Raw genomic sequence first — 13,066 nt, forward strand, 5'->3', positions numbered from 1 at the left:
TTCTTATGACAACTGAGGCCATTTGTCCAACATCCTATTCTTGATAACTCACTTCTCTCTAAAAAGACAAACTTTCCGGAATGATAAAATGAGGTCACATGAACGTCTTGAAAACACAGTCAATCAAATGCTTTTTTTTCTTTTTCTTTTATATTTTTTTTATTTTGTAACTTATTTGTTTTGAACTTTACTCATTGTTTTACGGCACCCCCACCAACATGCAAGACGAGTAATCTCTGATTGAACGATCTTGGTAGTCAACACCCAGGAACGCAGGTCGTTTTGAGCAAACAAATCAATGGCTCGCACCCATATTCCATTGGAAGCAGAGATGTAATTATGAGAGGATGAGGGACAAAGATGTCAAATTTATCCATTTATTTAGTGTTGTAACAGTGGCATAAACTTGAAAATCCTGATGAGTCATTAGAGACATCTAACAACAGCTTTCAAAATTGCCCCATGTGTGGTGTCGCTTGTCAATGTTAGGATTTACACGCGATTTTCCTCAAATTTCAGCCAACCTGCATCAATTGGACCTTGCACCTTATGCTTTGAGGTCATACAATGCTCAATGGAATGCCCCGGGGCTTCTCCATGACAAGCACACGTTGCGCTCGAGTCGTAACCTCGGAAAAATGGAGGTTAGGAAACCTAGCAGGGGTTATGGCTACCATTGCATTATCGAGTGGATATGGGAGCAAGTCAGCATAGGACACCAGAATTGGGGTGAATTCTACATGTTTTTTTTTTTTTTTTGCAAAACTCATTTCTTGGTTGGTGCTTCGGTTCGTGCTAGAAGTGGTGTTTAGCATTGGTTGTGTGGTAGACAGGCTTTGTGGTTGATTTAGGGATGACCTTTGTGGATAGTTGGGTGGTGGGTAAGGAGAAGGGTTGTTATTGGCTGAGTAATGACATTATTGGGCTGGTGGGAAACTTTGCCGTATAGGAATGGCAGTCACAACATGGGTTTCTCCTTCCTTCTCATCCTTTTTATTTGCCCCAGTTTTTCTCATTCGTCCAAGCAAGGTGATTAATTTTACCTCTTTTCATACCTACTTTGATCCTTTCGTCGGTGAAAACTAAATCAACAAAGCTTGAAGGTGTGTAGCCCACCATCTTTTCATAGTAGGAAACTGGTAATGTGTCTACTATCATTGTTATCATTTGTTTCTCCATCATTGTGGTGCCACTTAGGCTGCCAGATCCCTCCACCTTTGGGCGTATTCTTTGAAAGATCCGTGCCCCCCTTTTTGCACATGTTCTGTAGTTGTATCCTATACGAAGCCATTATACTGACACTGCCTAACGAAGGCAACCATTAGGTCCTTCCAGGCATGGACTCAGGAAGGTTCCAAGTTAGTGTACCAGGTAACAGCTACCCCAGTAAGACTTTCTTGGAAGGAATGTATCGGCAATTCCTCATCTTTTACGTATGCCCCCATCTTCCGACAATACATCTTTAGATGGTTCGTGGGGCAAGTAGTCCCCTTGTACTTGTCAAAGTCCAACACCTTGAACTTGGGAGGGGTGATGATATTGGGTACTAGGAACAACTCTTCTAGGTTAGCAAAGGCATAATCTTCACCTCCTTCAATGGCCCTGAGCCTCTCCTCTAGATGATCCAACTTTCTCATTTCTTCCATAGCACAAGGGTTTTTACTTGTTGTGGAATGCAAGAGGTGTAGCTGGGGGTGATACTGAGGGCCCTCCAAAGGGTTTTGTAGGGGTATACCACCAACTGCTTTCCCTTCAGTGGCATATCCGAGGCAAGGCTCGAAGTCAGCTAGATTGTGGTGGGGAATTTCATGTAAATCCCCCACGGTTTAAGAGACATGTGCATGATCAGTTTGGGGTTGTTGGCTCTCAATGGGTATAGGAGTGGAGTTATTGACATTCTTATTGGGAGTGTACGCCACCCAATGTGGCGTATAGTTGAGAGGCAAGCCATATGGCGGGAAGGCGTGCTCGTTTTGAATTTGCACATCATGGGGGCCGCCCGTACTTCCCAAATCTTTGCCTACCATAGCTGAGGTTGGATGATTCATTTGGTTGAGGCCAAATGGGGGCATCGGGTTCACCTTAGCAATAGTGCTGGTAGCGGCAACTGCAACCGCATTGGCTTCCATTATCTTCTTCATGATCATCATGGCCTCCATCATCGTGGCCATTTGCTCTTTCATGGCCTCCATGTCGGCCTTCATCTTCTCTTGTACCTCCTCTACTTCACCCATTACTATAGCTCTAGCACAGGTTCGGTGAGGGCACCGTAAAACATGTTTTTTTTTATAACAATGATTAAGTTCATTTTATTTTATTTTATTTTTTAAGGAAAAAATGTAATGAGCAATGCAACCAATGAAAAGCATGGATGTATGCGAATGATGCATAGTTGAAGTATTGCGAATTTTTACGCAGGACATGGGGTTGAATCAATTTAGGTTTTCAACATGGTCCATGACATCTTTGTCAAGGTGAAGCTGGAAGTAACAAGGATATCAACAATCCTAAACGTGTTTGGCAGTAGACGAAGCAATGATGTAACACGATCCATCTTTTGTCCCAATTTTTGCAAGATGGTTACTTCCATACTTCAACTTGACTCGATGAACCTTTTCGTAAAAGCACGAGCTTGGTTCAACCCCATAACCCAGGGAATGACAATTTTGATCGCCAATACTTCAACAACATTTCATAGGGATGAAAGACTCGGGAATACGCATGCTATGCATGGAAAATGTAATTATGAGATTGAGATGCCCGAAGAGACATCCTTTCTTAGTTAACCACGCATTAGGTACCATGCTCAATCATTTTGTTTTGTTGTTTGTGTTTTTTTATTTATTTTAGAAATGGGTTTATGATCCCAACATGGTAGGCTCATGGTACCTAACACATGCAACTAAGACTGCATCATGAATTTTCATGCTTCCCTTTTTTTTGTTTTTGTTTTGTAGAGGAAAACACAAGGATCATGTATGAGCAAACATGTGGAACAAAAAGTATGTTGAACGCATATGCATGATGATGCAATGACTCATGCAAAATGTGAGGCTGGAATGTGATAACGGACAAATGCAAGAATGATATGTTCATTATGATGCTGAAGAGATGTTTACGCGATGCATGATATGAATGCATTTACGGACATGAGGGCCCGGAAAATTATCTCTTCTTACTTGCGCATTTGGGGGTGCAGTGCCCCATGTGTGCGGTTTAAGAAGGTGATATAGATCTTCCGGCATCCCATAACAAAAGACGAGACCAACATACAACGTGTGTGTGACGACATGATGTAGACTCGCAAAAGCATAACATGGGGATACACAGAGTACGATAATATCCACAAATAATTACAAGCAAAGGCGTACATGACATTTAGGACTACATGCATGGCAGTGTTTAAAACGGCACGCAGCGTGTTTGCTCCGTGCCCCTATTTTAGGGACCTATAGGATAATATCTAGGGGTCTCTAATAACTACTCCCAACAATCCATATCTCACATGGCTGTTTTCTAGAGGTATCATCACTCAAGATAATAATATTGCGGCGGTATGGAATACCAGCGACAACACATTATAAAGAGAGAAAGCTCTAGACGAGGTTTCACTATTATCAAGCAAGTCGGACCTAGCATGACCATAGATTCACCTCCACTACTTAGATTTCCATGAACCCAGGTATAGGGCCCCTTTTTACTCAAACCCGTGGGTTCTTAGAATGCAGTGTAAAAATGTGGAAAATACAGCATTTATTATATTTACACAGTTAAAAAAAAATGCACACACAAAGTTTCACAATTCCACACTTTCCTAAAATAGGCCTAACTCACAAAAATAGTCCTCAGTGGAGTCGCCAACTGTCGCAACCTACCCTTTTGCGGGCGAGCGATGCGAGGCTCACGGGTGCGTCTTCCAAAGGAGGAAAATGCACGGAGTCGCCACCAACGTTTACTTGTGGAAAATGTCGAAAAAACCGAAGGAAACCGGTCAAGAAGAATATTCCAGATTCGGGAGTTGTATTTATGTTTGAAGAAGGTATTAGCATCTCTCACGTTTGTCCCAAAGGACAACAACCTTAAATTAGAATTGTGTGAAATTGTGTACCTAAACTTTTATTTCTTTTTTATTTTTGAAGTCGACAAAAGTGGGGCTCTTGCTCCTACGTATCTTCCACCGAAGAGGAAATCAGACCTACGTAGTTCTTTCTAAAGGGCGAATCAAGCGATTCTTTTTACTTGGACGGTGGTCCTTTTAAGGTGTTGGACCTTAAAATGATCCATTTTACTTGATGAGAAAAACTGGGGTATCGAACCTTAAAATCCTTTTTAGTGATTTTTTGCGGACGAGCTTGACTTTGCGAGTTGATTTTAGCCTTAGTTTCACTTTAGTTATTAGTCAATTCAATTAAGAAAGAGAAATCCCAAAGAGAAACGTCCGATTGATTTTTTTGGTTTATTTTACTAAAAGATATTTTTTTGATTATTATATTATTATTTTACCTCTTTTTGGTTTCCAACGTGGTTACGGTATGACCGAACGGTCGGATTTCATTTTAACATAAATTAACGGATATTACAAATCAAATGATCGGTGGAAATTTATTTTATCTTTTGATTAGGCGAGAGAATGACTTAAGTAAATGACTAAAGCACGTCAAAAACGAAAGAAAAGAAAACTGAAAGTAAACGAAATTAAAGTGAAAGTACACAAAACAAGAAATGAATTGAAAGTCTCGGATTCAAAAACTTACCCGTTAAAGAACGAAGAACGGTAAGGAACGACGAAGAATGATGAAGAATTTCCATAGAATCGCTTACGGGGGCCTTACGGAAACACTTCGACTCGATTTTTCTTCACAAAAACGTGTTTCTTGCCCAAAATAGCCGAAATGCATAGCCAAGGGGTCTTGAATATTTTGAAACAGCTCCCCCTCCCCTAATTATAGGAAAAAAGGGAGGTGCTTGCCGCCCAGAGACTTAATGAAGAAGATTTCTAAGTGCACCCAAATTACTAAGTTCACCCCCCTTTTCGTATTTTACGGAAAAGAGACGGAAGCCTTACGGAAGTGTTTCTGATTTGATTTTCATCTTTTTTCTCTTCCCTATCACCAAGTTAAGTGGAATATGCTTACCCAAGGTTTTCGGAAATTTTACGGAAGCATTACGGAAGCCCCGAAAACAATTTTTCAAAAACGTGGAAGAGCTTGCTGCCCAGTTGCTTCCTCCTTAAGCAACCTAACTTCCAAAATGTTCCAGAAGGGCCTAGACTCGAATTGCTATTTACACCCCTATCTTGATAAGTTCACCCCACCTTCTTTCGTAATTTATGAAAATGTTACGGAAGCCTTACGAAGCATATATGACTTAACTTTCATCTATTTTTTCTCTTCCCTTTCACCAATGTTAAGTGGAATATGCTTACCCAAGGTTTACGGAAATTTTACGGAAGCATTACGGAAGCGACGGAAGCCCCGGAAACCATTTTTCAAAAATGTGGAGGAGCTTGCCGCCCAGTTGCTTCCTCCTTAAGCAACCCGACTTCCAAAATGTTCCAGAAGGGCCTAGATTCGAATTTCTATTTACACCCCCTTTTTACTAAATACACCCCCTTTTGCTTTTTCGGTGATTCTTTTTCGTAACGTTACGAAACTTTACGAATTTCGTAACGATACTTGTTTTCTTTCCGTTAGGTTATGGAACCTTACGGGTCATGTAATTACTCCTTTTTTAGCTTTCGGAATGTTACGGAAACTCACGGATTGCATAATAATACTTCCTTTTGATTTCCGACATGTTACGGAATTTCACGGATTGTGTAACAATACTTCCTTTTTGATTTCCGGCATGTCTCGGAACTTCATGTATTGTGCAACAAAGGGTGCCAAGTACCTCGAAGCTGTCAAACAAAGGTTGCATGCCATCAAACAATGGTCCCCGGATAAAATTAGGGTATGGTAGGCGCAACGCAGAGAGAATTAGAATTTTTTTGCAGGACTTAGAAGCAACAACAACTCCAATAGAAGAACCTCGATCTTCTGAGGCATCTTCTAGCTTTCCTATTCCAGGGAAATCTCATGCAGACTTAATTGAAGAAGTTATCATGGCTGAAGAGCCAAGGAGAGTGACCCTAGAAAATTACTCAAGTTCAAGTGTGCCACAATTTTTTACCAGCATTGCACAACCAGAGTTTCAGGCACAAACCATCACATATCCTCCTTCTTTGATACAGCTGATTCAAAATAATTTGTTTCATGGTCTACCAAATGAAGACCCATACGCACACCTGGCCTCTTACATTGAAATATGAAATACTATTCGATTGGCTGGTGTGCCTGAAGATGCAATTTGATTGAGCTTGTTTTCATTCTCATTGTCTGGAGAAGCTAAGAGGTGGCTTCACTCGTTCAAATGCGACAGTCTTAAGACTTGGGATGAAGTGGTTGAGAAATTTCAGAAGAAGTATTTCCCAGAGTCTAAGACTGCATAAGGAAAAACAACCATATCTTCTTTTCACCAATTTCCAGATGAATCCCTGAGTAAGGCCTTAGAAAGATTTTGTGGTCTATTAAGAAAGACACCCACTCATGGATTTTCCGAACCGATTCAGCTCAACATTTTTATTGATGGGTTAAGGCCACAATCCAAGCAACTATTAAACGCTTTTGCTGGGGGAAAGATAAAGTTGAAAACCTCTGAAGAAGCCATGGATCTTATTGAAAATATGGCTGCAAGTGACATTGCTATTCTCAGAGATAGAGCTCATGTACCAACAAAGAAAATTCTTCTGGAACTTACATCACAAGACGCGTTGTTGGCATAGAACAAGTTGTTGTCCAAGCAAATGGAAGCATTGATCGAAACACTAAGTAAGTTGCCAACTCAAATACATTCTGCGCAATCTTTACCATCTACTATTTTGAAAGTTGCAGGGTGTGCCATCTATGGTGGAGCTCAAAATTCTGGCTGCTGTATCCCCAATGAAGAACTAGGTCGTGAAGTCAGTTATATGGGGAATCAGCCAAGACAAAATTTCAATGCAGGTGGATATTTCGGATTTCAGCATGGCCAGCCATATAATTCACAGTAGGGACAGTGGAGGAATCACCCTGGAAACCACAATAGCAAGGGCCTAGTCTCTATGATTGAACAACAAAGCTGAAAGAGACTCTAGCTCAATTTATGCAGGTATCTATGTCAAACCATAAGAGCACAGAGTCCGCCATAAAGAATTTGGAAGTCCAAGTGGGACAACTGGCAAAATAGTTGGCGGATAGGCCATCAAGAAGCTTTAGTGCTAACACTGAGAAAAATCTGAAGGAAGAATGTAATGTTGTAATGACAAGGAGCAGAATGGCAATTCAGGATGATGAAAGTAGAGCTGAAGAGAAGATAGAGGTATATAAACAACAGCTGGCAGCTGAGCCGACATTGGAACCAGTTTCTGATCTTATTGAACTTGAGGAGGTTGTGGAAGATGAAGATGACGAACAAATAAAGAGACACGAATAAAAGAAAGTGAAATAGGAATAAAGATGAAGGAAGAACAAGAAAAAGGAAATAAAAAGAAGAAATGAAAAAAGAAAAAAAATCAGAAAAATGAAAAAGAAAAAGAGAAGGTTGATGAGGAGAGAAAGAAGAGTAGGAGTGAGGTTTCAAGAGAGAAAAAGAGAGAGATTACTTCTGCTGAAGGCAAGGAAGTACGATATCCATTGGTACCTTCCAAGAAGGATAAAGAGCGACACTTAGCCAGATTTCTTGACATCTTCAAGAAGCTGGAGATCACTTTGCCTTTTGGAGAAGCTCTCCAACAGATGCCACTCTATGCCAAATTTTTAAAAGATATGCTAACAAAGAAGAATCGGTACATACACAGTGACACAATAGTTGTGGAAGGAAATTGTAGTGTTATCATTCAATGCATCCTTCCCCAGAAGCACAAAGATCTTGGAAGTGTTACTATACCGTGTTCTATTAGCGAGGTTACTGTGGGTAAAGCTCTCATAGACTTGGGAGCTAGTATCAATTTAATGCCTCTCTCCATGTGCCAGCGACTTGGAGACATAGAGATAATGCCCACACGCATGACCCTCCAGTTGGCTGATTGCTCCATTACTAGACCATATGGAGTGATTGAGGATGTGTTAATTCAGGTCAAGCAGCTTGTATTTCCTACAGATTTAATGGTTATGGATATAGAGGAGGATCCTGACATTCCCATAATATTGGGCCGTCCTTTCATGTCCATGACCAATTGTATAGTAGATATGGGGAAAGGAAAGTTAGAATTGGGTGTGGAGGATCAAAAAGTCTCATTTGACTTATTTGAAGCAATGAAGCATCCAAATGATATGAAAGCTTGCTTTGATCTGGACAAGGTAGAACAGGAAATAGAAATAGCTGCTACAGCCATGGCACTGCACTTTCCTTTGGAAAAAGCATTGATTAATCATGTAGAATGTCTTACTAGAGAGGAGGAACATGAAGTGCAAACTTGTATCAAAGAGTTGGATGGTGCAGGAGAAAATTCTGAGGGACATACTGGATTTGAAGAATTGAAGAACGGTGGGAAAATAGAAAAACCAAAAGTAGAGTTGAAGACCTTGCCTGCACATTTGAAGTATGTATGTTTGGAAGACAATAACTCCAAACCTGTAATTATTAGCAGCTTGTTGAAGAAAATAGACGAAGATTAGCTGGTGCAGATTTTGAAGAGGCACAAAACTGCAATTGGTTGGCACATATTTGACTTGAAAGGAATTAGTCCATCTTATTGCATGCACAAAATCAATATGGAAGCTAATTATAAACCAGTGAGACAACCTCAGAGAAGACTGAACCCAATCATGAAAGAGGAGGTGCGTAAGGAGGTGCTTAAGTTGTTGGAAGCAGGCCTTATTTACCTCATCTCGGATAGTGCATAGGTTAGTCTTGTGCAATTTATCCCCAAGAAAGGGGGTATGACAGTCATAAAAAATGATAAAGATGAGTTAATATCCACAAGGACTGTCACCGGGTGGAGAATGTGCATTGACTATCGAAAGCTGAATGATGCCACTGGGAAGAACCATTATCCACTTCCTTTCATGGACCAGATGCTTGAAAGACTCGCAAGGAAATCTTATTATTGTTTTATGGATGGGTATTCTGGCTATAATCAAAATGTTGTAGATCGCAAAGATCAAGAGAAGACTACTTTCACCTGCCCTTTTGGTGTATTCGCATATGGGCGCATGCCTTTTGGTCTGTGCAATGCCCTATCTACATTTCAGAGGTGTATGATGTCAATTTTTTCTGATATGGTGGAAAAATGCATTGAAGTGTTTATGAATGATTTTTCTGTTTTTGGGCCATCTTTTGATGAGTGCCTATCAAATCTTGAAAGAGTATTATAGAGATGTGAAGAGTCTAATCTAGTTCTCAATTGGGAGAAATGTCATTTCATGGTGCAAGAAGGAATAGTGCTGGGGCATAAAATTTTAGTAAGGGGAATAGAGGTAGACAAGGCAAAGATTGATGTAATTGAGAAACTTCCTCCTCCAATGAATGTCAAGGGAGTGAGAAGCTTTTTAGGACATGCAGGGTTCTACAGGCGATTCATAAAAGATTTCTCCAAACCACTTAGCAATCTGTTGAATAAAGATGTTGCTTTTGTGTTTAATGAAGAGTGTATGGAAACATTTAATGATCTAAAAACTAGATTAGTGTTTGCTCCAGTAATTACAACACCAGATTGGGGACAAGAATTTGAGTTGATGTGTGATGCGAGTGACTATGTCGTAGGTGTAGTTCTTGGACAACGGAAGGGAAAATTTTTTCATGCTATGTACTATGCCAGCAAGGTTCTAAATGATGCACAGGTGAACTATGCTACCACAGAAAAAGAAATGCTGGCAATTGTCTATGCACTTGAAAAGTTCAGATCTTATTTGGTAGGCTTAAGAGTTATCATCTACACCGATCACACAACTATTAAATATTTGCTTAACAAGGCTGATTCCAAACCCAGATTGATAAGATGGATCTTGTTGTTGCAAGAATTTGATTTGGTGATTCGAGATAAAAAGGGATCGGAAAATGTTGTAGCTGACCAACTGTCTAGATTGGTGAATGAGGAAGTCACATCAAAATAAGCTAAAGTTAGAGATGAATTCCCTGATGAATCATTATTCTTGGTGAGTGAGAGACCTTGGTTTTCCGATATGGCCAACTTCAAAGCTGCAGGAATCATCCCAAATTTCTACATGATGCTTGATTCTTTATCTGGGATGATCCACACTTGTTCAAGATAGGAGCTAGCAATCTCCTACAAGATGTGTGACACAAGAAGAGGCCAAGCGCATATTATGGCATTGCCACAACTCTCCATGTGGCGGCCATTATGGTGGAGATAAGATAGCGGCCAAGGTTTTACAATCTGGATTCTTTTGGCCCACACTTTTTAAAGATGCTCACCAGCATGTGCTACATTGTGATCAATGTCAAAGGATGGGGGGTATATCAAGAATAAATGAAATGCCTTTACAGAATATTATGGAGGTTGAGGTATTTGATTGCTGGGGGATTGATTTTGTAGGTCCCTTCCCTTCGTCTTTTGGCAATGAATATATACTAGTGGTTGTTGACTATGTCTCTAAATGGGTTGAAGCAGTGGCTACCCCACATAATGATGCTAAGACTGTGGTAAAGTTTTTGAAGAAGAACATTTTCTCAAGATTTGGGGTGCCCATAATTCTGATTAGCAATGGAGGCACATACTTCTGCAATAATCAGTTATAGAAGGTTTTGAAGCAATATAATGTGACACACAAAGTAGCATCACCTTATCACCCCCAAACCAATGGGCAAGCAGAAGTATCAAACAGGGAATTGAAAAAGATTTTGGAGAAAATTGTAGCTTCTACAAGAAAGTACTGGTCTATCAAATTAAATGATGCTTTATGGGCATACAGAACAACATTCAAGACTCTGATAGGGTTATCTCCATTTCAGATGGTGTATGGAAAGTCTTGTCATTTACCAGTGGAGATGGAATATAAAGCATATTGGGCCTTGAAGTTTTTGAACTTTGATGAAACCGCATCCAGAGAACAAAGGAGGCTACAACTTTTGGAGTTGGAAGAGATGAGATTAACTGCTTATGAATCTTCAAAGCTGTATAAAGAAAGGGTTAAAAAGTATCATGATAAAAAGCTGCTTAAGAAGGACTTTCAGCCAGGACAACAGGTGTTGCTTTCCAACTCAAGACTTAAATTGTTCCTTGGAAAGCTTAAATCGAAATGGTCTGGACCATTTACCATCAAGAAAGTCTAACCATATGGAGCAGCAGAGATTTATGATCCTCAATCTAAAGATCCTGACAAGACATGGGTAGTGAATAGACAAAGGTTGAAGCAATATCATGGTGGAGCTATGGAAAGATTGAAAACTGTTCTACACTTTGACCCAAGATAACATGAAGATGCATCAAGCTAGTGACGTTAAAAGAGCGCTTACTGGGAGGCAACCCAACTTTTCTTTCCCTTTTCTCTTTTTCATTCTTATCTCTTGCATTTAGTTTAGGATAAGTGCTTATGATTGTGATTAATTTTGCAGCTTGTTTAGTAATGAACAAAAGGGGTTTTTAAGCTCATGTGAAGAGATGGACAAAAAAGACTCAGAATTTTTTTTAGTTGTCCATCCACTAAGCGCAACCGTTGCACTAAGCACCCTGTCTTCACGCGCTAAGCCTAAGCTTGCTCGCACTAAGCACTTAGACCCCTGACTAGTTGGCTGAATAGTTCAGCTAAGTGCACATCACTACGTTAAGCCCAACATCTTCATTGGAAGTAAACTTCAAGCAGTGGGCTTAGCAGACATGATCCGCTAAGCACCACTTCTTCTCTGGAAAAGTTTATTATAGCAGTGCTAAGCGCGTTGTCCTGAGCTAAGCCCCAGATCCATTCTGGAATTGAACTTTCATACTTGGGCTTAGTGGGGCAGGATGCGCTAAGCGCCAATCCTTCATTGTGTTTTGAATTCTTGGAAGTGTGCTTAGTGCACCTGTTGCACTAAGCCTAAACTACTCTCTGTAAGTTGAAGCTTGATTGCGCGTTAAGCCTCACCTCTCAGGCTAAGCGCCTATTGCAGAAATTTTGTGTTGTAGAAAGCGCTAAGCGCCACCTGCTGTGCTAAGCCTTAGATGCTCACTGGAATTTGAAACCTCAACTTGGGCTTAGTGCTAGGTTAGGCTAAGCGCAGGGCTACTCAGAACCCAAAAGTTTCACGGATGCGGTAAGTGCAGCTGCGCGATAAGCGCCCCATACGAATTTCAGTTTTTAAAACCAAGGCTGAGGCACTTTGGGTGCTACCTTTACACCAAAGCCTCTGCCCTTTGCTAACCCTGAGTTTGTGTGCTTTCTATTGCGTGCTGGAACTTAGTTGTCTGCATCCTCCTTGCTTCTTCTTGCATTCCATCACAATCCAAGTATGTAGTGCTTCATTTTCACTTTCATTTTCATGCCCTGAACCTTAGGATAGACAATTTCTTGCTTTGTTAGCTTGCATTGTTGTTTAAGTTAGGGCTTTTAGTTTGAGGGTTAGTCATTTTATGATTTTATGTAACTTAGAAGCCCATTAGGGGAAATGTGGCTGAAAAGGGTGAAGCCCCTGTGTTTCTGTTTGGGAATCGCGATGAACGCGCTAAGCACACCTACTGCGCTTAGCTTGTTCATCGCAGCTGTTAAATTTTTAGGTTTCCAGATGATCGTGCTAAGCCGACCTTGTCACGCTAAGCACGTTCATCCTTCTGATGAGTTCAACGATGCACCCGCTAAGCCCGTCTGTGCGCTAAGCGGGCCTAGTATTTCAGATAGGTAGGATTTTTCAAATTTTTTGTTTAGCGTTAAGCTTGACTTGTTAGGCTAAGCGCCAATATGCTTATGTTTTCAAACCTTTGAATAAGGCTAAGCGCAGCCTGCTGTGCTAAGCCGTAGTTAAGTTTCATGGAGGTTGAGCTAAGCGCGCCATGTGCACTAAGCCTAAGGGTCATTTTGATGAGGCTGAGCTAAGCGTGCCATGCTGCTCA

The 13,066-nt window shown here is 40.6% G+C and overlaps 2 protein-coding genes across 2 annotated transcripts; both read left to right on the forward strand.

The window, feature by feature from the left end:
- Positions 1–8,030: 8,030 nt before the first annotated feature.
- LOC114371503 lies at positions 8,031–8,696 on the forward strand. Its single transcript, XM_028328920.1, has one exon. It carries the CDS (start codon positions 8,031–8,033, stop codon positions 8,694–8,696), a length of 666 nt encoding a protein of 221 aa, XP_028184721.1.
- A 1,506-nt stretch (positions 8,697–10,202) lies between these two features.
- Positions 10,203–11,313, forward strand: LOC114371504. The gene is made up of 3 exons (XM_028328921.1): positions 10,203–10,281; positions 10,577–10,683; positions 10,780–11,313. The coding sequence occupies exons 1-3, from the start codon at positions 10,203–10,205 to the stop codon at positions 11,311–11,313; spliced, it is 720 nt and encodes a 239-aa protein (XP_028184722.1).
- Positions 11,314–13,066: the final 1,753 nt, after the last annotated feature.

This window comes from Glycine soja, chromosome 10 (genome assembly GCF_004193775.1).
Source record: "Glycine soja cultivar W05 chromosome 10, ASM419377v2, whole genome shotgun sequence".
In the NCBI taxonomy this organism is placed as follows: domain Eukaryota; kingdom Viridiplantae; phylum Streptophyta; class Magnoliopsida; order Fabales; family Fabaceae; genus Glycine; species Glycine soja.

What these genes read in the sequence shown, in the direction of transcription:
- LOC114371503 (XM_028328920.1), top strand. Translation starts at nt 8,031, where the DNA reads ATGCCTCTCTCCATGTGCCAGCGACTTGGAGACATAGAGATAATGCCC.
- LOC114371504 (XM_028328921.1), top strand. Translation starts at nt 10,203, where the DNA reads ATGGCCAACTTCAAAGCTGCAGGAATCATCCCAAATTTCTACATGATG. An exon ending in ATCTGGGATGATCCACACTT is followed by an intron (nt 10,282 to 10,576) that starts GTTCAAGATAGG and finishes TTGATTTTGTAG; the next exon opens with GTCCCTTCCCTTCGTCTTTT. An exon ending in ATAATGATGCTAAGACTGTG is followed by an intron (nt 10,684 to 10,779) that starts GTAAAGTTTTTG and finishes AATCAGTTATAG; the next exon opens with AAGGTTTTGAAGCAATATAA.